At 44.4% G+C, this 22,481-nt stretch overlaps 2 protein-coding genes across 2 annotated transcripts; both read right to left on the reverse strand.

Annotated features, from left to right (window-relative positions):
* Window positions 1-1,186: 1,186 nt before the first annotated feature.
* Window positions 1,187-9,770, reverse strand: serinc1 (serine incorporator 1). The gene is made up of 10 exons (XM_041064369.1): window positions 9,639-9,770; window positions 8,548-8,709; window positions 7,623-7,816; window positions 6,673-6,752; window positions 6,197-6,334; window positions 5,633-5,802; window positions 5,316-5,406; window positions 3,942-4,083; window positions 3,571-3,795; window positions 1,187-2,424 (listed from the first exon to the last, which is right to left on the reverse strand). The coding sequence occupies exons 1-10, from the start codon at window positions 9,675-9,677 to the stop codon at window positions 2,286-2,288; spliced, it is 1,380 nt and encodes a 459-aa protein (XP_040920303.1). The 5' UTR covers window positions 9,678-9,770; the 3' UTR covers window positions 1,187-2,285.
* A 5,121-nt stretch (window positions 9,771-14,891) lies between these two features.
* Window positions 14,892-21,443, reverse strand: slc35f1 (solute carrier family 35 member F1). Its single transcript, XM_041064475.1, has 8 exons — window positions 21,084-21,443; window positions 19,251-19,426; window positions 17,531-17,658; window positions 17,193-17,352; window positions 16,764-16,920; window positions 16,341-16,393; window positions 16,092-16,246; window positions 14,892-15,728 (listed from the first exon to the last, which is right to left on the reverse strand). The coding sequence occupies exons 1-8, from the start codon at window positions 21,176-21,178 to the stop codon at window positions 15,495-15,497; spliced, it is 1,158 nt and encodes a 385-aa protein (XP_040920409.1). The 5' UTR covers window positions 21,179-21,443; the 3' UTR covers window positions 14,892-15,494.
* Window positions 21,444-22,481: the final 1,038 nt, after the last annotated feature.

A 22,481-nucleotide genomic window follows, 5' to 3' on the forward strand; every position in this document is an offset into this window, starting at 1 on the left:
CAGGAAGTCTGTGTTGAGTGTGTGAGCTGAACTCACATTGGCCCTGATCTCACAGCGGAGCAGCTATAAATGATTTCACTCCCAGTCTGCTGATGTAGATCTCTCCTCACTCATTAAGAAGTGCCTGCATCCTGTCTCCATTTCTTCTGGCAGAGCCACACTGCAGACCTCAGATGCTGTTTATAAGCTACTGTGCACGGTCTCAAAGGTCACATGACTCCTGTGTGACCCCGCCCAGATCCCACAAGCTTGTCTGTCATTGTCACAAAGCCTTGCAGTTACAATAAAGCAAATGCTACAGTGTTTATTTGGAGTGTCACTGCTTCTCATCACACACACACACACACACACACACACACTGATGGTGCATGGAACAACATCCAAACACTGCTGTGAGGCTCCATTTCACTCAGGACACACACACACACACACAGCAACACATCCCAGAAGCTGCTGGTGGGGATATTAGCTTCCTTCAGTCTCACTAATGAAGGAGTGTGTTCTTCACACTGTTTAGTTAAAGCCAGTGTTATTAGTGCTGCCGTTTGTCCCTTCATTAAAACCCTGCAGCTCTGACTGTGGCTCCTTTGAAAACTTTCTTTGAATTTCAGATGAGAGCAGCACATAAGTCCTGAGTATTTCCTTTAGATGATGCAGCTGTAACATAAATAAATAAAGTGCTACATAATGAGCCTTCATGAGTACTTACACTGACACAAATACAAATCTACTTTTTTTTTCATATTTGCACTCAGTATTGGAAAAACAGGAATTATGTGATAAGAATGTGATCCAAATATACAAAGTATACAGATCTCAGTTCAATCATTAGGTTATTTGACAGGGCCTCTCTGAACAGAATGTTCACTGTGTGGCAAATTCACACAGCTTTCGCTTATGCTGTTCTTCCTATTTCCACTGCCTTATTGTATCCAGCTATATATTTTTTAAGCGGTTATTTAATTCATCAAATCTTTACATTGTTTTATACAGCTTTCTGGTGATATTGATGGTTAAATGCAATTGTTGAAATTAGTTTTTAATGTGCAATAAAGGTAATCATGAAGCTCTCTTACTCTAGGTTTTTCTTCTGAAGAAGGGAGTCCTACCGGGCATGGCTGCCTTGTGGGAGTTCAGGGTTACATGGCCCAACAAGGCCACAGAGGCAAGAAATGAAACACCTTCCTTCTTTTTCCTCACTTTTATTAAACGAGTTACAACATACTTTCACTGGTCAAGGGAAAAATCATGTTCAGATAAAAGCACAGGGGAGACAATCGAACTAATATATAACATTAATCTCTGCTAAGCCTGTGAGAAGCTACATGCTAAACACTACCAAATAACTTATCTACAACCTTTCAAACAATCCCGTTTCAATTTTTACATTTAAAGTCAAAAATTCAAAGCAAATCAGAAAGTAACAAAAGCAGGAAAGCTTGTGCTGTGCATGAGCTGAGGAGTGTGCAAGCTGCAGAGTGAACACAGCTGGTAGAGCTTTGACAACTACAACACCACACACACACACACACACAACGCTACACAGCACTGCTCATGCCCGGTGATGGTACTAGTTAGTGAACTGCAGCATGTTGCTTTCACCTTTGGGTGTCACAGCTGGAGTCCTTGCTCTTACACAACTCAGATCCATCTGACAACAGCACAGTCAAAGCAGTTTTGCCCCTTATTTTACATGGAACAGTGTTTCCATATGTAATACTACAGAGTTCAAAGGTCAACCAAAGCCATCATCATCCTCGTCAAAGCTTCATGTACAGCTACAGCTAATGCCACATCAAGTTTTTCAAGGAAAAGCATGCAGCTCTGTCTTTATAGAAAGAAAAACAAAATCATTCACAAGGATAACAGGATATATTTACAATGGAAACAGGGTGGGGAGGGGGGGGGGGGGGGGGGGTGCGCACTACAGCAGGCTGCTGAGGATTCACAATGACATTCCACCAGATTAGACTGGGCTGCAGTCAGGGCTGGGACAGGACACGTTTAAACATCCCTGCTGGCTCTCTAGTCATTGCTCCTGCAGAGAGGAAGCTGCAACAGATGAGTCACAGCCACCACACAGGTTAACAGAAGGTTAACTGAAGGTTAGAACAGTCTGAATATATAGTATGTTCAAGCCAGTCTGAGTGCAGCCGTGCCCTCTCTGGTGGTAACTGATGCACGGTTAGCTACCTAACTGTTTTACTGACTTTGCTGAAACAAAACACAGATGAAGCAGAGCATGAATGTGTGTATGAGCAGTTGGGGACAGTGTGTTGTGTGCTTCAGTCAAAGTCCCTGTTGACCAGGACCAGCGGAGCCACCAGAGTCCACACATAGAGGGCGATGCAGATCCAGCTGGAGGAGATCTTCACCCACACCGATGGCCACTTGCTGGTCATGGCCTCATAGTTGGAGTCAGGGCTGCGGGGAGAACACAGGATGGAGAAACACATCAGCTGACAGGTTTACACTCTGTACACTATGAGATACAACACAACTGTAATGAAAACCAGAAAGACGACGCACAACTGCACAGAGCGGAAGGTTGTGGGTCACTGTGTTGATGTCTCCACCTGTTGTTTTGGTTCATGTAAGTGAAAAAGGGCTGTTAGGGTCAATATAGATCAGGAGGTGTGGTGATTAATAAATACTCGCTCAGCCAATCACATCACTGGTCTCATTGTTCTGAAACAGCTGAGCCAATCACAGTGAAGTATGAGGTGATGAGTTTTTATTTCACTTCTACAATGATGATAGAAAGAAATCCAAAAGGCTGATGAAGCCATTTATACGACATCAATCCGTCAGCTCAGTTTTATTTCTTCTGTATCTCAAATCATAATCATCCTCATCCTGATAATGTGACGCAACTGCGTCATCACTGTGACGTGTCAAGAATAAAACACAAAATGCCACTTTGCTAAAAAGAAAGCTGGAGAGGAGCAACATCACCCACCAACAGAGCAGAACACTAAGATATAAGAGAGCAGTCTGGTGTGTGTGGAGGTGTGTGTGGTTGTTCTGTAGCAGCCTGGTGATGTGCATGTGATTTACTGTAGGTTAACACAGTGGGCGGCTTTGTGTAATGACACTGAGCTCTGACGCAGCTTTGGACAACAGATACTGGAAAAATCACTCACTTCTACATGAACTCATACATTTCCGGTGTTATGCATTTGCTTTGTGTGTGTGTGTGTCTGCACTCAGTGGAGAATTCATGATGCAGTTTCAGCCAAAACACCAACAACTCTCTTTTCTCTGCGCCATCTGAAAGAACCTCACACCTGTTTGTTCCTCCTGCACATAGGTGGCCACAGTTTGGAATTTGGAATAAAAAAAAAAAAAAAGAATTAGCAAAGCCGAGCCACTGGATTGGACAGAGTCTAATTTGTCCACATACTGTCTGTAAATGTCAGACAATGAACAGTACATCGCATACAGAGAATTCAGGAAGAATTCACACCCCTCACTTTCTTCACATCTTATTTTTGTTGCAGCGTGAAGCTGAAATTGTTTCACTTCTGGTTTTATTTGTCCAGATTTCCCCCCCTGCAGTGTGAAGCATACCTGTACCAGTTGGTGAGCGTCATCATGATGTAGAGCGATGCCAGGAACAGCATGAAGTGGAAGAAAGAGTAGGAGTAGGTGACACCGTCCTTCTCATTGTCCACAGCTCTGCTAACACTGCCGCCCTCCTCAAAGCTGTCGCTCTGAGGTCCGTCCTCGATGAGAGCCGACTCGTCGCTGGTCAGGGTGAGCTTGTTCACCTGGGCGTTGGATGAGTTACGAATACTGATCGACAAACAAAAGAAAAGAGAGTCACTTTACTTCAGCTGCTGACTCATCTAAGAGTTTGTTCACACACTGACAACTGAACTAATGTATTATTTATCTTTATTATTATTATTATTATTATTATTATTAAAGGACCTCCTCACCTGGAGTAGAGGACACACATGAGGAAGAGGATCAGTCCCACAATCCCTTGGGCATCCCACCACTGAACCACATGGTCCTGACCTGCAGGAGTGGTGCTGTTCAGTCCAATAATACCCAGAAGGCTCGGGTTACATTTCCGGTCTGTGAGACACAAGAACAACAAACTTAGTGCTGGTTTCACTCGTGATCAACGTTGGGTCACTGTTTGTGTGCTCTCCGAATCCAACACAACAGGTGATGTTTATCTTCTTTAGTGAAACAAACTTTCATCTTATTTTCCCCTCTTCTGGTTACAACACTTGTCAGACACTGGAGGTAACCATCTTATCATCAGCTTTTTGTTGTAATGTTACTTCTTAAATGTGATATATAAGAGTAATCAGGGTGGTGAATTAGAGAAATCAGATTTCCTCAGTCAGAGTTCTCCTGTAAAAGACTATTTCTTGTCTGTGTTTGCAGGTAACCAGGTTTCTAATGGACAAAGACTGAAGACTGAAATATCACTGTGACAGTACAGCAACAGAAATGTGTCTTTGTAATGTGCCTCACACAAATCTAAAGATCACAATGTAAGGACACATCCTCTTATTTTAAATCATTTCAATTAAAGTCCGACTTAAACTGAAAATAATACAAAATCTGAACATGTTGTTTTCCACCACTGAACATTTGACTAATGTTAAAATTCAGACACATCTGCTCTGACAGTCACTGAGTCTGTCCTCTCACTACACACACACACGTCTTACGACCTTTGTGAGGACACTCACTGACATAATTTCCTAGTCCCTTACCCTAGCCTTAACTATCTGAACTGAATGCCTAACCTTAACCAAAAACCTGATTTGAACCTGAACCCTAAAACCAACTCTTAACCCTCAAACAGGTATTTTATGGTGTGAGCACCAACCAAAATGTCCTCACTCTGTAACATTTATGATCAAACTGGTCCCCACAAAGATAGATCTACAAGTACTGACACCCACACGCTTACAGTAACCAGGTTACTACAGTGAATGACAGCTCCTCTGATTTCCTGTGTAACCTGATTTCTCTGACACCCTTTATACATCATAATCAGTGCATATCTGGGTTTTTTCGAGGCAGGAAAGTTTGCCTTCATATTTTTTTTCTGTAAGCAATAAAAAACAATAACTGTTCCTGGCTATTTACACACCAACATCTGCAACATCTTTTTTTTTACAGTGACTGTTGCCCAGAGTGCCCAGATCTCTGCTGGTAACTTAGTTGGAAAAAAAAAAAAAAAACTCAAAGAGCAAGCAGTTCAAGGTGAACACAACACAGGCAGTTACAATACAGCTTTTATAACTGGGATGATAAATGATTTAAACACAGTATGAACATTATCTTACCAGGCTCATTGGTCATAGCAGACCAGGTCAGGTACATGGTGTACAGGGTGACCAGGGAGGACTGCAGCAGGCCAGACCTCGGCTGGGACTCCTTCAACCAGAGAACAGCAGGCATTAGTAGGAAAATAAGTTAAGATCACATCTTTGAGCTTATGTATGACCTGCTAACCACAACTCCAACAAATGTTTTTTACATTTGTTGGAGTTACATTCGGTAAAACTTCTTTATTGGCCATGTTTTTCATCTCTCTGTGATCCATTCTGTGGTATTCTGCTCAAACATGGTAGTAAAGAAAAAAAACAGGGCTGGTGTGAACCTGGATCTGAGGTAGGATGGACATGATGGAGGCAGCAACGCAGAGGAGCATGTTGATGCTGATGAAGACCTTGTTCTCAGTGCAGCCATCAGAGTGGGTGTAGTAAACGTAGAACATGACCAGAGACACCAGAGACAACAAGTAGTTCAGTGCAGTGACTGACAGCAGGGCTGTGGACACATAGCACAACTTCATTACATATGTGTTCTGCAAAACAACAGGAACAGCTCACAGGCTGTATGCATCAATATCAATATTAAACAGGCAGTTTATTGGACGCCCATTACCTGAAAGCTATGAAACTTTCTGTTTCCATGAATCTCTTTCATGACTGTCTCTACTTGTCTAATACATGTCTTCAAGAAATACTGTTTGATTTTATTTCCATAAGTGATGTAAATTGATAGTAAACATGGATTTACATTCTCCATGAAAGCTGCTTCAACCCACCACATCACATTAAAGAGCCAAAAACCAGCTGTAAATAACACACAAAGGTAGAAGCTTGCTGTGAATCAAGTCTCCATCCATATGTTGAGCCTCATAACAGCGCTGTCAGCATACCTGCATACCAGCAGCGAGAGTTGCCCTCCTCCATTTTCTCCACCCAAGACTCATTCCAGGAATGGGCGAAGTCGATGAGTAAGACCAGCTGGATGAGGATGAAGCAGAAGGCTCCAGCCATGCCCACATAGAACCACACTGAGAAAGAGAGAGAGGAGTACTTCACTTTATTTACCTTTATAACATCTGAAAGCTTCTTTAAAGTTCTCCTCGCTCTGAAGCTAATAAACTCTTTAAGAACCAGTCAAACTTTCTTAAGATAAGATAAGATAAGATAAACCTTTAATAGTCCCACAATGGGGAAATTGCACAATGTAATGTCAAAAAACTCAAGGTTCTTCTTCTTTGTACCTAACGTCTTGGAGGCACATGGTTTTGGACAGCACCGTGTAAACAGCAGCAATTTGTCCACAGGTTGCCAGCTACATTAAATGTCATTTAAAAGGCAAAGGACAAAAATGGACAGGGCTAGTTACCCGTAGTGAAGGGACCCTCTGAGATGAAAAACGATCCGATGGTGATGGCAGTGGCTGCAGCAAACTTAAAGAACCAAAACCTGAAAAAGACGCAAATGATCTGAGAGTATTAATCACAAGTTGTTTATTTATTTAACAGAAATATCCGTATTTATCCAAGTAACCGTGTTTTTACCACTTTTGTGTCTAAATTGGCAGCTAAAATCTTTGATACAGATTTTTTTTTTATATTTGACAATCATCCCCATGATCTATTACCAACAGCAGATCATCGAATTCAATCTGCTGAACAGTACATTTAAAGTTTTCCTGTTTGGGGCTCAATGGTTTTTTGGTGAGTTTTCTGGCCTCCAGAGTCAAACTGTGGTCAGAGAGACCAGTTCGCATATTAAACTGATCACAGTTCATATTAGAATCTCCCATAAGGAGTTCCTCTTTGTTAAAGTTATATGATTTAAATATAAATATAAATATATAAATATAAATATATTTAAATATAAATATAAATTTCTCATACAAACTACAACTCGAAGAGGGAGGATGATAAATCACAATAAAAACAGGACAATGTTGGTGACTCCTTCTCCCTTTGAGCCCACCCTCTCTCCTGTAAATGTTAAAACTAGGCACTTTTAAAGCATGAGGCCAAACCTCAGATAAACAAAGTCCTGTAACGTGTCAGCACAGTTTGATTTTAGCAGACAGGGGAGGACGTAGGTCAGGGGTGTCCAAACTGTTCTACAAAGGGCCGTGTGGCTGCAGGTTTTTGTTCCAACCAAGCACCAGCACACCAGGCTTGACTCATTTAATCAATCGATCTCAGTCTTCAACAGTTGATTGGTCAAACTGTGTGCTCTTCATTGGTTGGAACAAAAACCTGCAGCCACACGGCCCTTTGTGGAACAGTTTGGACACCCCTGACGTAGGTGGATGGATGGAGGCTGACTCACCCGTTGTGCAGAGCAGCTCGGGGGTCTTGGCTGCTCTTGACTTTGATCATGAGAAGAGAGAAGAGGAGGAAGAACATGGCCATGCCAAAGCAAACACGGTAAACGGCCTTGTAGCCAACCAGCACATCGCAGTTCACATGTCCCTCCACACCAGGAACAGATGAACCAATCCCTCCTTCACAGAAACCCGGAATCTACAGAAGAAAGAAAGATCACATCCGGCACATAACACACAAGAGATGCTGTAGATTTAACTCTGATAACTGGCCCGCAAACTGCGGGGATCTCAATCTGATCAAGCATCTGTAGAATGTGCTGGAAAAACAGCCTGACATCTTTGTGCTTGTTACCAAAGAACACCTTAACCCTCCATGGTTTGGAGCTGTTTTGTCAGAAGGGGGGGGGTGTTAATGTTGTGATATTTATAAAGCTGTTACGATACAGTAGGCTGGTCTCATTAGCCAAACACCATTACCAAGAGTATCCCAAAATAATCTTTAAGTAGGTGCACTAAGGCCATCTGGCAGTCAAACAGATAAAACCTTAACATGTACTATCTGAAGCAGCTTTTACTCCCCACTGTTTCAGTCAGCTTGGCCTTTTACATTTTACATCATGCTGGGGAGACAGAGCAAGTTATCTGTCCATCATCTCTTAAGTAATGTATCTTTAGGTTAAAAAAATGGCAAAAAGAGAAAAATGTACAAGCAGGAACAGACGTGTCTTCTTCTTCAAAATAAAAGTAACTGCATACCTCCACATTGGACAATTAAAAAAAGCAAACGGGACAGGGTTCCAGCACTGGTGGATCTAATAGTAGTATCAATAATGTGGGAACTCTGAGCAGAAGTCCAGACTGTGTGGTCTACATGTGGTTCTCTCCTGTGTTGTGGTATATATATTCCCTGTGAAGAACCCTGCGTACCTTCTTCAGCTGACCCTCCATGCCGGGCATCAGCATAATGCAGGCAATGCCCACTCCCAGCAGAAGGAAGAAGGCATAGATGAGCCGAGTCACGGTGGAGTTATTCCCACTGGGACAGCATCGACACAGCAGGCAGGGGGCGCTGCCGCACAGGCACGGGATCTGCACACACATTAAATAAGGGTTATTTACGGACCTCGGTAACAAAAACATACAAATGGAATTTGACTGGAGATGTGAGTTGGCCTATATTTTATATATATATATCTGAAAGATTCTTCTGGAACAATCTGCTCACTACAGCAAGTACAGCACCGCTGCTTTGACTGTTCATGATAAAGTGGATCAATAAGTATCGTTTGATATAAAGTGAAACTAAATGTGTATGATGATAAAAAAACCACATGTCCGACGGCGTCACCAATCTTCCCCTCTCTCTCAACAGCAAGGCTCAGAATTGATGCGTGGGAAGTCCTGCGTGCGTCTGTCAAGGCCCCGCTTTGCGCGCACACAAACATCATAAATAAGGGCCTCGGATAGGGAAACATGGGGGGAGATGACGAAGCCCCGCCCTGCTCATGTTTGCCTGCTGACCGCAGCTGATACCCGACTCTGTGTACATGCTGCGGTGTCGCAACAGCGAACTTGTACCTCGACTGCTTTGTTGACATCACCCACAGCCGCGTGTTGACACTATTCACACACATAAAACCACCGGATACAGTATATAATGCTGCGCATTTAGCGGTTCTGTGTTCCCTTATGATAAAAAACAGGGTAGTTCACCGAGCCGGAGTGTTTACGCCGGCTGACCCAAACAAAGGCAGACGTCGTGGACGTAGCCCCGCGGCTAGGTTCTTCTCCATATCTGTGTTTTCCCTGCTGCCTTTGTGCTGGGGGCTAAAGCTGAACACTGAGTGGAGGCTAATCGCCTGACGTTACGTTGTGTTTACTGTCCGCCGCCACCGAGGCCTGATTCCGTGTTACTGCGCAGTCATGGCAGAAAATGAAAAGATGACCCAGCTGAGAGCCACACAACAGACACACAACGCCAGCTGCTGTCACCGTCGGCACGGAGGAGGTGTACTCACCCAGCTCGCCATGGAACACAGTCCCAGGACAGAACCCATGACGGATGGTGTTTATCCTCTCGTCTACCGTTAGATCTGAGGTTGCTGCTTTCCCAGAAGATGGATGCTTTGGCTCCACCCTCCCTCTCCCCCTTCTTCTTTTCTTCCTCTGACACAGTGTTCGGTCGTTCAGATGCACATCGGCGTTGTGCTGCCCTCTGTAGGACAGCGGTCTCATCGTGGCCTCAGCCCTCATATACGGTGACAGCTTCTCTGAATGATCATGCTTAAGAGAAGAAAACCTAAACCCTCTGACGCGTTGACTGGACACCAGGGACTTGGGTTGTGTGTTATTTAATGATCCAACGTGCAACACCCAGGTCCTACATTATACACACTGATGGAGGACAGGGCAGGAAAAAGTGTAAACACATGTAAACAGTAAACCATGCACAACCCCAGATGCCACCTGACACACCTATTGCAACCCCAGACCTAGGTAACACACACTCAAGAAAGGAAGGGGGAAAAGTGCTTTCTATAACTGCTCTGTAGGGATCTGTGATTAGATACCTGTCAGGTGGGTTGCCTCTGATACCCCTTCTCAACCAGATGTTTGAGGGCCATAGGAGCCGGTGCCTAATGTCAAACCAGTTCTTTGTATTTTGACAGCCAAAGGACTGGCTCGCAGCCTGGAAAACTCATTCCAGAGTGGCACCAACTCTCTGCTGGTCTAGACCCAACTGCTTACGTCAGAGGCAGGGGGACAAGACTTTCGCAATTTAAGACCAACTACATTTTTGTGACCGCCATTTTTAAAAAGCAGAGCCAGTGTAACACTAGCACCAGGTTCACACTGGTGGAAAGAAGAGGGTTTGATATGGTATCAGAGAGGGTTTTACTTAACAGCAGATGGGTTCTGTAAAGGGGGACTACTGCTGAGCTATTTAAAACATTTGTGCTTTGTATTCTTGGTTGTTTGTCTAATTCTAATTCTTTGTCTAATTCTAATTCTAACACAGCCAGGGTTAACAAGCTGAACAAGGTTTCGGCAAACACACAACAGATACAGACTACAATTTTAGGTTGGCGAACTGAACGATCTGGCAAAGACTGGACTGTGGAGCCGGGGTGTGTATAACACGAGCTGTGAGTGGATGGGTAAGGGCTGCACAGGTGATTTGGCAGAAAGAGGGAATGGATCGCCACACACACACACACACAGGGGACAAGAACTATTTTATCTGTGTTTTTAAAACCAACCACTTTTAGAGAAAAATGATTTTTAAAAAAATAGTTAATTTTGTTTGAATATTACATTGTCATACAGTAAATGACTTGATGTGATAATGTGTTTCTTATAAATAAAAATACTTTCCCATTGGGAAATTGGTTTCAGCCTTTAAAACCCCAGTGTATTCTGAAACATGTATGATAAAGCTTTTAATTGCTCTCTTGGTTACTGTGCGTGTGCGAACAACAGAATAAACAATGACTGTGCTATAATATAAAGCTATTATCTGAGGGGTCAGATGGATTGATTGGTCCTCCTACTCTCAATAACCTGCACAGTGAAGCCAGAGGGAAGGAGTGGGAAGCATAGTCTCAGAGAAAAGTTATTAAGGCTGCAGTTTTGCGTTGCCTATGTGCATCTGAGAGGCGACCATTTTGTTTATAGAGCAAAGTTGTTGTTTGGTTTGAGTGTTGTCAGTATTCTGCTCAGTCATTAATATCTGCTCCTTTTTCTTTGCTGTGAAATATAATCTTCATGCTTCTTTTGATAGGTCTTCTCTCTTGCTGTGAGTTTGGTTAGGTTATAGTCGGTTGTAGTTCTTATTTCTGTGAAAGAAAAGTTTAGGAACAACTGTAATTATATACTGTTTGGATATAACATATCACATTGTTTGGTTTGAGTTTACTTTAGTGGGAGGAACAGTAAAGGAGGAACCCATGAGGTGTGCTTGTTGTTACCATAGTACACAATGTAAATGTATTATTTTATGTTTTCCCTTTTTCCTTTAGAATCACATGCTATAAGTGTGTATGCTGACTGGTGGCATTTAATCTATAAATCCACTGAACTATAATTTAAATCTCTTCTCTGATCCGATGCCTGTGGTGGTTCGCCTTCTTCCACTCAGAGTAGAATAGTTCACAGTTCTGGATTTGTAAGTTAGCAGAAATTTTGTTTGCCATCTTTATGATATGAGGCGGCTGCATACCTGTTAGCTTGTCTTGATGACTTCCTGTCCCTTAGAGGTCAAAATCCAATGAATGTGTTGCTTTGAAGTTTTTCTTACAACTTTTTCTTACAACTGAAAAGCTACCTTTCAAATTCATAATTTTATTTTTTTCTACATATACATAGAAAAAGGAAACATACACATACAGAAACAAAAAGATGCCAAAATAATAAAAGCCGCATGGTGAACACCCCATAGATCAAAACCCAGCTAGGATCTCACTGACATCAAGATCACATTATACATCAAACAACAGCAAGTTGTATAATAATAGTAGAGCTGAGTCAAACACTCGATTCTTTGATTTTTCAACTTGAAGTAAATTGGAGTGGCAGGTTAGAATGGTCTCAGTTTTAGCACCATGCATCCTGGATACAGAGAGCTCCAAATTAAAGGATGTATTCACAATTGATCCTTTGCAACAATAGTCAGGTGCCCGGCTGTGAAGACATCTCTTTCTAATCTGTTTCCAATGTGACTGATGGGACACAAAATCCACAGTTCTCTTTCCCTGTCCCCCATCGCTTCCATTATCCTATCAGAGGTCTCTTCTGTGTTGAGACTTAACATAAGGTAACATCCTTTACAGCAAAAATTATATGGAGCAGCCAACACCAGAGCATGTGCTAAAACTTTAACTTCTACGTTAATTAATTTTTGCATGATTACAAATAATGCTGCATTTAAATAACTGAAGAACTAACTTCTGTTGATTGACAAGTGATCCGCCACCTTATTCTGGTGGCTAAATGCCCTGGTAGATGTCCTGGGGAATGGACCAGACTAAGAGCGGTTCACAAGCCTCCTATGATTAGAAATGGAACCAGGCCAGTTATGTTGCCCAGTATGGCGTAGCCAGGGCCCCACCCTGGAGCTAGGCCTGGGGTTGGGGCAAGCATGCAAGCGCCTGGTGGCCGGGCCTCTCCCTATGGTGGAGCCCAAAGGAGCGACGTGGGGCTGTCCTCCTGTGGACCCACCACCCGCAGGAGGGCCTCAACGACCCAACCTCTGGACATGGAAACTGGCTCTTGGGACATGGAACATCACCTTGCTGGGGGGGAAGCAGCCTGAGCTTGTGCGAGAGGGTGAAAGGTACCGGATCTGGGAGGAGTTCGGTGAGGCCATGGAGGAGGACTATCAGTCAGCCTCAAAGAGATCCTGGCAAACCATTCGGTGCCTCAGGAGGGGGAAGCAGTGCTCTACCAACACTGTTTACAGTGGAGGTGGGGAGCTGTTGACCTTGACTGAGGACATTATTGGACAGTGGAAAGAATACTTTGAGGATCTCCTCAATCCCACTGACACGCCTTCCATTGAGGAAACAGAGGCTGAAGACTCAGATGTGGACTCATCCATCACCCAAGGTGAAGTGGGTTAGTTAAAGTGGGTAGTTAAAAAGCTCCTTGGTGGCAAGGCGCTGGGGGTGGATGAGATCTGTCCTGAGTCCCTCAAGTCTCTGGATGTTGCAGGGCTGTCTTGGTTGACAGGCCTCTGCAACATCGTGTGGCGGTTGGGGACAGTACCTCTGGAGTGGCAGAGAGGGGTGGTGGTCTCTCTTTTTAAGAAGGGGGACTGGAAAAGTCTACACCAGAGTGCTGGAGAGGAGGATTCGATAGTCAAACATTGGATTCAGGAGGAACAATGTGGTTTTCGTCCTGGTCGTGGAACACTAGACCAGGACCAGCTCTATACCCTCTATAGGGTTCTCAAGGGTTCATGGGAGTTTGCCCAACCAGTCCACACGTGTTTTGTGGACCTGGAGAAGGCGTTCAAGCTCAGAGTACAGCCGCTGCTCCTTCACTTCCAGAGGAGCTAGCAGAGGTGGCTCGGGCATCTGTTTCGGATGCCCCCGGACACCTCCCTGGGGAGGTGTTCCGGGCATGTCCCACCGGGAGGAGTCCCCAGGGAAGACCTAGGAGACGCTGGAGGGACTATGTCCCTCAGCTGGCCTGGGAACGCCTCAGGATTGCCCCAGAAGAGCTAGAGGAAGTGTCCAGGGAGAGGGAAGTCTGTACGTCCCTGCTTAGACTGCTGCCCCCGCAAGCAGATAAGAGGTTGAAGATGAAGAACAGAACACAGAAATTAGAAAAATTTATTAAGTCAGTATTTTTTTGTTTTTTCTTATGAATCCCTTGATTGCACACAAGAATCATCAGCTGTAGCCTCATTGTCTGCAATCAAATCTGTCAAAGCTTTCCTGAAGTGCTCACAGCAGTCTGGTTTTGTGCCTGTGTGAATAAAAACAGTTTTGTCTAGTGGAGGGATTAATGGCCCTGGCATGTAGTAAGTAAAGCTGTGTGATCAAATCCATCAAACCTGTCTCTAAGTAAACAAACACTGGACTAATACATTCAGGAAGAACTAATACAGCACAGTAGCCAGGATTGTAGAAAGGCTGAGATCAAGTAGTGGTTTATGTGGTTTTTCACCACTTCTGTCACTTATACAGGCAATATGTATTTTAAAACTCAAGAGACAACAGTGAGTCACTGAATCATCCAGTCTGTCATCTGTCCACCACGATAGGATGACAAAGTAGTAATTGTACTAGTCTATAAACACTATAAACCTGTGTTTTAGCAGTCCTTTTAGCAGTCCCTCTCAGGGGCATTCTTCCTAGCTTAGCTACTGATGCTGCTGCTCCAGCTGTTCTCCCTCTCCATCACCTTCCTCCACCTCTGGTGGCTCATCCTCTACTCCTGCCACCACCACATCTTCCCATTGTCTCTGACTGGGCAGTCTGGGAGACAGATTGTCATTGTCAACTGACCAGTTACATAATCAGACTATAGGGAAAAGTCCTGAGGAAAACATTATTCCCACAATTTGTATTGGTTTGACAATATGTTAACAACTGCTCTGTGCTGAGGTGGGATTTATTCAAGCTAACTTTAGCTCAGCATGAGGTGAGGGTTGAAACTTGACTGTTTGGGAAACCCAGTCCCAGAACACACACACACAGCATGGTCTCATGCGGCCCCAAATGTCTGGTCCACAGATAGGGCCGGTAAAGAGACTGACAGGGCTGGTAAAATCTTTATGGATTTTATTGTCTGGAACAGGAATTCAACAGTTGAGCAGTTCTTACACATTACCCCTTTAATTGACCCCAGTCTGTTTATTACACTGTAGATTTTAATCAGATAAGAAATGGAATGAATACAGAAATGAAATAAATACAGTTTTAGTTTTAGCATATCCACAGGTATTAAGCACATTCTTGACAGATATAAAAAGAAAGCAGGAGATTACATAAAAGAACAATACCATCTATTTACATGAAGGATCATTTACAGTCACTACTGTCTACTCACAGTCTTTGATCACAGTGAACTCAACATTTTCACTTGCTTTGCTAGTTGATTTAATGACATTCTGCTCATTCATTTATCAGGTACATATTTGGGTACATGAATTTGTCTTAACTTGGTCACTGAGCAGGTTGAGACTCTGTCCCTCAATACAGGCCATTAAAAATAAAAACCTGGACCTACCTGGATGATCACCCAGCTGCCCTGCTCAGCAGACTGGGTACAGTCAGCACTATTTCTCTGAATAACTGTGGGCAGAATCTGGTGGCTTCAGCTGACACACTGACCCACCAGGCCGACAGACTAAACCCTCCCAGATCATCTTAGGCTACACGTACAGGAAGCTCGTCCCTAGGCTCAGGGCCCAGGATGGTGTAGGTGACGGACGGCTCCTGGACTCCAGGACTAAGCGGGGGCGGGTCGGTGGCTGGCTGGCTGCCTGTGTTCCTGAACTGCTTGTAGACTCGCGGATCCTGGGCCACGTAGGTAGAAGAGGAGGAGTAAAGGACCAGGCCCAATATAATGATGAAGAATGATAACAGGTAGAGGACACAGAACTGCAACACAGAGACAGACAGACTTTAAGTCTACGCTGCTGATCCATGATGGTTCTAATCTTCTCCTCTAAACATATATTGGTGTGTAATGATCTATGGCATGGTGTTTGCCATGATTAGTGGTGATCTCACAGTCCCCCAGGGAAGAGTCCCCCCCAAGAGTCCTGGACAGTTTTTTAAAAAATGATCAAAACTGATGCAATAGAACCACAGACAGTCTTTCTTTATTCCACACATCCTTCTTCCTTGTCAAAACTTGATGCCTACATTACCATCAGGGATCCAGGTGTTAGACTAGATGCCTAGCACATTTTTGAACCTGCACCATTACCGAATCAGTGTGTCCTAGCAGTTTGATACTACCTTGTAGTGAAAGAGGAAGAGGCCACAGAAGAGGCTGTACAAGTCAGCTGTGAGCAGAGAGAGATTGACTGAGGTGGCACTCGTCCTCTTCATCACCACCGGCATGAAGCTGTACAGGCCAAACATGAAGGCACTGAAACCAACATAGAGGAGACCTGCAACACACAGAGCCAGCAAATTCTTTCACATCACATTTACACCACTTTTTAATTACCCAGAGGTGATGTTTTGGGGTTTGTGCATTCTCACCTATCTGCCAGTCCCAGGATACCTTCAGCAGCTCCTTGTGTTCCATGATGGCCCTGCAACAGAAGAGTCTTGTTCCATGTTGCCTTTACACTGTACATCAATCCATTAATTTTAACTTCAAACTTCTTCAAACTACAGCAAGAGGCACTTATATTGTCTTAGATCCCGCCATGATCTCATTGACAACGGAAGATCCTATTTTGTCATTGAGAATGCTAACACAAGTTTTAAAAGTCGGTTTTATCTAATTTAGTAAGCAAATTTATGCAGCAAGGCAAAAGCCAAAATCAAAATCAAAATCAGATCATCTGCTCCATATGGGGTACCTGTTCCTACTATGGAGGGAGAGAATTCAAAGAGACAGACATGAATATGTCAGACAACAACGGTGTGTTAAAAAATGGAGAGACCCCCCAAACTTACAGCTGGATGCCACTGAAGAAAGATCCAAAGAGTCCCATCATGCCGAGGAACTCCACACGGCTCAGGTTCTTCACAATGAACTCTTCACAGACGTTGGAGATCCCATACAGTGTTGCTCCTCCCAGAACCAAAAGGTCCCCAAATAGCTTCTGCTCTCCTGGACAGATGAGGGAGAACAAGAAAGGGAAGGAAACAGGGGAAGGAAAGAAACATGAGCAAGGCTGCTTTGAGCAAATGAGCAAGAGACTTACTCCATCAGCTTCAACATGTGTTTGCACATGTGAGTGCCCCATGTTACGGTCAGGGAAGCTTTGTTTGTCAAAGTCAGACTGAAAACTATCTGTACCTCTGGGCCTAGATGAGCTGACTGCAGTCACATGTACATTTGTGGTGCTGTGTTTGTGGAGGGCGGTGGGGTGGGGTACTCACCGAGGCCTTGCTGCCGACCAAGTAGGATGTCAGCTCCCACCATGCAGCCGATACCCAGCAGACACAGTCCTGCCCCGATGAAGTGGGCAGCCTTGTACCTCACCAAGAGAAAGAACCAGGACAGCAGCAGGACCACTGGGATGACAAAACAGTCTAACAGCTGAGAGGGACGGCAGGGACACAGAGAACAAACATGTGATGAATACTTTTATTTATGCTTCACTTATTTCTAGTTGTTTCTTCCACCTGCATGGGGTTTATCACTTTGTGTCCAGCAGTGGGCTGGCTGGTCAGACAAAACTCCCGCAGAGCCACTGTTTCACACATACAGTACTAACCTGCACACTGGAGAGTGTAGTGTACTGGTAGGCCTTCAGGACCAGATAGTTGGCCTCAATGTCTATCAGACCCAGAATCATGTATTTCCACCAGCGCTGCTTCAGAATGGCCAGCAAGTTCCCTTCCCCTGGTTTGACACACAAGGAAGACAATGAAAATAGTGAAGCAACAGTGTGTTATACACAAAACACATCAACACAACAGAGTGGACACACACTGTGTACACTGCTCTCCTCTGAACCTTCTGCCTTTACAGTGTGTAAAGTCCACCTGTAATCCTCACCTACTTGACTCCATGCTCAACCTGTGGTTGAGTCAGTCCGTTCAACATTCAGCTCACATGAAGTGTTGTATGGACCACATTGATCATGTTTCATGATTAACCTTTAACTTGCACAACCTGATTCTGCATTGTATTAAAAAGAGTCAATACTGTATACGCTGTCAATACTGCACTAATGCCATAGATCATTCACACATGTAGAACTGCTGCATCTGTGTGCATCACTCTCTACAGTGTTTCCTACAGCTGGTGGAATGGTTAAAGCTTCTCCACCTGTTGAGCACATGGAGGATACAATGTATTATACAGTAATATTTATTACACAAATGAAATGCTACAATTTGCATCTTCAGATTTGTGAAGAGAAAATCCTGCTCCTCACCTGCAAATCCCTCACTGGTCAGGCTCTGTCATATATTAATAAGCTCATAGTATCCTATTATCCTACTAGAACACTGTGCTTCCAGAAAGCAGGCTTACCTATGGTTCCTATAGTCTCCAAAAGTAGAACAGGAGGCAGAGCCTTCAAGTTATCAGGCTCCTCTACGGTGGAACCATCTTCCACTCTGGGTCTGGGAGGCAGACCCAGAGTGGAGTCTCCATGTTTAAGAGGAGGCAAAAAACTTTCCTCTTTGATAAAGTATATAGTTAGTTCTGCCGCAGTCTTTCCTTGAACCATCCTCTAGTTATGCTGTTATAGGCTTAGACTGCCGGATGCACCAAGCTCCTTTCTTCTCCTCTCCCTCGCCATCTGTTATTATTCAAATGCCATTAATACATGTTACTAACTCAGCTTCTTCTCTTTCCTGTATTTTGGTTTTTCCTCATCTCTCTCTGCTCTTCTTCTGTCGCTCTCTGCAGGTTCATCTGCCTCCAGAGCTGTAGAGTCTGGATTTGGATCTGTGGGCCACCTACTGCCCCCGTTTTTAGTCTCATTAATCTTATTGTAATTAGTTCTATTATTGTTATTGTTTGTATTGTTATTAGTCCTGTTACTAATCCTACTACTATCTTGTTATTCTTAGACTTGCTATCATCATTATATGGAACCTGCCCTGTGATATGGCAGACAGTCGTCCACCATGAATCAGGTTCTGTTCAAGGTTTCTACCTGTTAAAGGGAGTTTTTTCTCTCCACTGTCACCAAGTGCTGCTCATGGGTGAATGTTGTGTCTCTGTAGATAATATTATAAAGAGTACGGTCTGAACCTGCTCTATACGAAAAGTGCCCTGAGATAACTTCTGTTAGGATTCTGTTCTATACAAATAAAACGGACTGACATAACAATTAACGTCTATTACTTTAAAATTGTCTTGTTTTAACATGCATAACATTTGACAGGGAGGAATGAAATTTGTTAGCAAACAGCAATTATTTTGGAGGGGCTTTTTAATAATGCATTCACCTCAGAACATTCTTCAGTTTGTGTCTGTACCTTGTCTGACTGCCAGTGTGGTGGTGTAGACCAGAAACAGCAGGATGTAGTTGAGAAAGCTCTGGAACACCGGTGTGTTAGCATGGAAGTCATCAGCCAGGTACTTGCTGGTCAGACCGATAGCACAGATTAACAAAGACAAGACCTGGCCCAGGGCCAGGGTCACCAGCAGGTCCCTGCAAAGGACAGGAGACATGGACAAAGGCTTATCAGAGTTTAATTTAAAAATGATGGTTTTACATCATGATCATAAGGCAGTAACAGGGTCTCAGTATTATCCAGTATTCCATCAGCAGCACTCAGTGTGTTACATATGTTTCTGTCCATCATGCCAGGCGTGAAATCACACTTCATCCTGCGTTAACAGATTTTTTTTGACCACTTGGGGGCAGTGGAAACACACCAGTTACACACTGGTGGATTCTACTCGCAAAGGAGTGGTTGATGTAAAGGTGAAAGCAATGGTGTAGCTGAGCATTAAAATCCTGGATTATCCAATGGAACCTGACTGACACTGTACATCAGCATGGCTGATATTAGCTTATCATGGATATATACAGTATGTTTCAGCGGAAGGCTAATGAGCAGTACCAGTACAGAAATGCTGAAGACATGTTTGACTACAGACGCCCCCTCTGCTCCAGTAAAGCCTGAGTCCTTGAGAATAATTCAACTACCTGCTGGAACCACTGCTCAGATATGTGTTGTCTATGTGTAAATCACTCCCATAGACTGTCTGCAGATTTGGAATATCCCGTCCCACCTCAGCCTAAAGGTCCCTAATGTAACTGAGATCCAGTGCCCTGTGGAGGCCAGTGGAGTACACACAACACATGTCAATTGTCAGATCAGGGGATGTAGATTATTTCGAGTTTGTGATTGACAGAGACACAGGATCAACAAGCTGGATTCTGATTGGATATTTGCAGCTGGACAGTTGTGCATGTGTTGTTGTTTTTTTTCAAATGTCAAATCTCGCAATCTCTGTAGATCTCTTGGTTACAGCTACATTTCCTGTTCTCATACCTGACATGTGGCCATCTCTGCTGGCATGTTTGCCTGTTTTGTTCTGTCTGTCTTCTTTAATAGAGGTTTCATTAAAAATAGCATCCTTCTGTGTCTGTGGCAGCAGCAATAACACCACAATGCACAAACACAGACACACACACACACACGCTCACATGCGCGTGCTGACAATGGGGCTGATATGTTGGTCTCAATTTCAAGTCCAACAGCCCCAGGATAAACAAGAAAGGCAAGAAATGCCAGGGATGAAAGAAGAGCAGATGGCAGGAAAGGGAAGGGGACTGAGTGTGTGAGTGTTACTAGTCATCTAAGAGTATGTGTCTGAGCACACTGCAAATACAAAAGGGAGTTTGCATGAAATAGTGAGAGTGAGGCAGGTGTTCAGGGACGGATGAGGCAGCAGTGACAGGGACAGGACAGCAGCCATTGTGCAGCACAGGCTCAGAGCGGGCTAACAAACCCACCATGGCAACCTCCTCCTGTGCCAGCACCGTGTCCAGCCAGGCGCTGCTCTGGTACCACAGGATGCAGGAATGCCTCCCACCCCCACCCCCCTCCACTCAAACGCTTGAACACAAACCAAACACACATGACATGTGATGATCATGCAAACGAAAACGCTGTGCTTTTGTTTAACATCTGTTGCTTCCTGCAGCAGCAGCAGACTGAACATGACGGGTCTGATGTTACAGGTTGTGTATGAAACAAAAGGAAAACGATGCCTGAGCCCGCAGTGACGAGCTGCTGCTGCTGCCGTTCTCACTGAGCGTGGAGTGAATGTAAAGGGATGCTCATCCTTATTTTTACCTGGTTAAGACCTTCCTGATCCGCTGGTAAAGGCTCGGCGCCGGGGTGCCCGTACCTCTGGGAACGCTCTCCACCGTGGAGACGACAGAAATCATCCTGCCACAGACAGAGCGGAGATCAACGCATTCTGCTCCGAGGAGGACCGGAGGAATGGGAGGGGATGTGGGGTGCAGGCTCACTTCAGCCGGCGGCGGAGAAGCAGCGGACGCTCCTGGTTTCCTCCGTGTTGCGGGCAGCAGTGCAGTTCAGGGGGGAACACTCCAGCAGTGCGAGGCAGCGACGCTGTGGAGATGGAACGAAGCTGCTGCTGGGACGCCCTTCCCTGATCACAAACTACGGAATTCCGAACCAGGTCCTGCATTTGATATGGAGAAGCTGAATTTACCACAAGGTGGCGTTGTTTCTCCCAGACACCCTCAGGGGGTGAAGACGTAATACATCGGGATGTGTGAACATGTTCCAGCCTCTCACTCAGAGCAGGGTCACATCCCGTGCACCAACAGACCCAACGAGTCCTGAAGAACGAACTCTAAATGATGTTATGTTTTTTAATTATGTGATCTCAGATGGGAATCATTTGGTGGTTGATTCAGGATGAAACAGGGCCACAGTCAGTCACAATCCCTCCAATGCCCCACCCATAAAGTGTTCTCCCCAAAATGATGAATAAAATATTTTTTTTAATTAAACTGGAATTACATTTAATGCATAATAAACATGAACAGTATGTTTTTTATGTTAAGGGCTTCATGTTTAACTCATCAACCAGTAGCTGTCCTCATCCCATTACCTCAAGAACTCCTTCTCACCCTCTGGGCTGTATAGGTACCATCAGGGAGTTCCGTCAGTCTGTACATCTTCATTTTGTTAGTAGTTACAGAAGCTCTGTCACATTTTCTTACCTTATTTTGAGAAAGTTTCTGTTAAGATGAGGCAGGGACCCTCTCTTATCCCCCTTCCCTACCTGCCTGCCTCCCTACTCACAGACTCTGATCCATATCCATTTCCTGTGGGGTAAACTGTTGAACTGCCACTTTGTTTCAGTGTTCTTTGGATCCAGTTTAGTGTGCTACAGCATCATAACAGTTTCTCAGTATTTTAAGAGACTATGTCATTGTATGTCACTCAACAGAGAAGCACATACACCCCTTCCCTACCTGACACCTCCACACTGCGCTTCACTGCTGACCAGGTGAGAAGACAGCTGAATAGACTCCATGCAGGCAAGTTGGCAGGCCCGGCTGGCATGAGCCCAAGGGCCCTGAAGACCTGTGCCCCCCAGCTATGTGGAGTTTTTCATTATGTCTTCAACATGAGTCTCAGTCTTCAGAAGGTCCCCATGCTGTGGAAGACATCATGCCTTGTTCCTGTACCAAAGACACCACGTCCCAGCGACCT

Source organism: Toxotes jaculatrix, chromosome 19 (assembly GCF_017976425.1).
Source record: "Toxotes jaculatrix isolate fToxJac2 chromosome 19, fToxJac2.pri, whole genome shotgun sequence".
NCBI classification, from domain to species: Eukaryota; Metazoa; Chordata; class Actinopteri; family Toxotidae; genus Toxotes; species Toxotes jaculatrix.

Coding starts and splice junctions, on each gene's coding strand:
- serinc1 (XM_041064369.1), bottom strand. CDS start 9,677: ATGGGTTCTGTCCTGGGACTGTGTTCCATGGCGAGCTGG. Junction 5,803..6,196: donor CTCTCGCTGCTGGTATGCAG/GTATGCTGACAG, acceptor ATGTGTCCACAG/CCCTGCTGTCAGTCACTGCA. Junction 5,407..5,632: donor CCATCCTACCTCAGATCCAG/GTTCACACCAGC, acceptor CTCTGGTTGAAG/GAGTCCCAGCCGAGGTCTGG.
- slc35f1 (XM_041064475.1), bottom strand. CDS start 21,178: ATGATTTCTGTCGTCTCCACGGTGGAGAGCGTTCCCAGAGGTACGGGC. Junction 17,353..17,530: donor CTACACTCTCCAGTGTGCAG/GTTAGTACTGTA, acceptor CGTCCCTCTCAG/CTGTTAGACTGTTTTGTCAT. Junction 16,921..17,192: donor TGGTCGGCAGCAAGGCCTCG/GTGAGTACCCCA, acceptor TCATCTGTCCAG/GAGAGCAGAAGCTATTTGGG.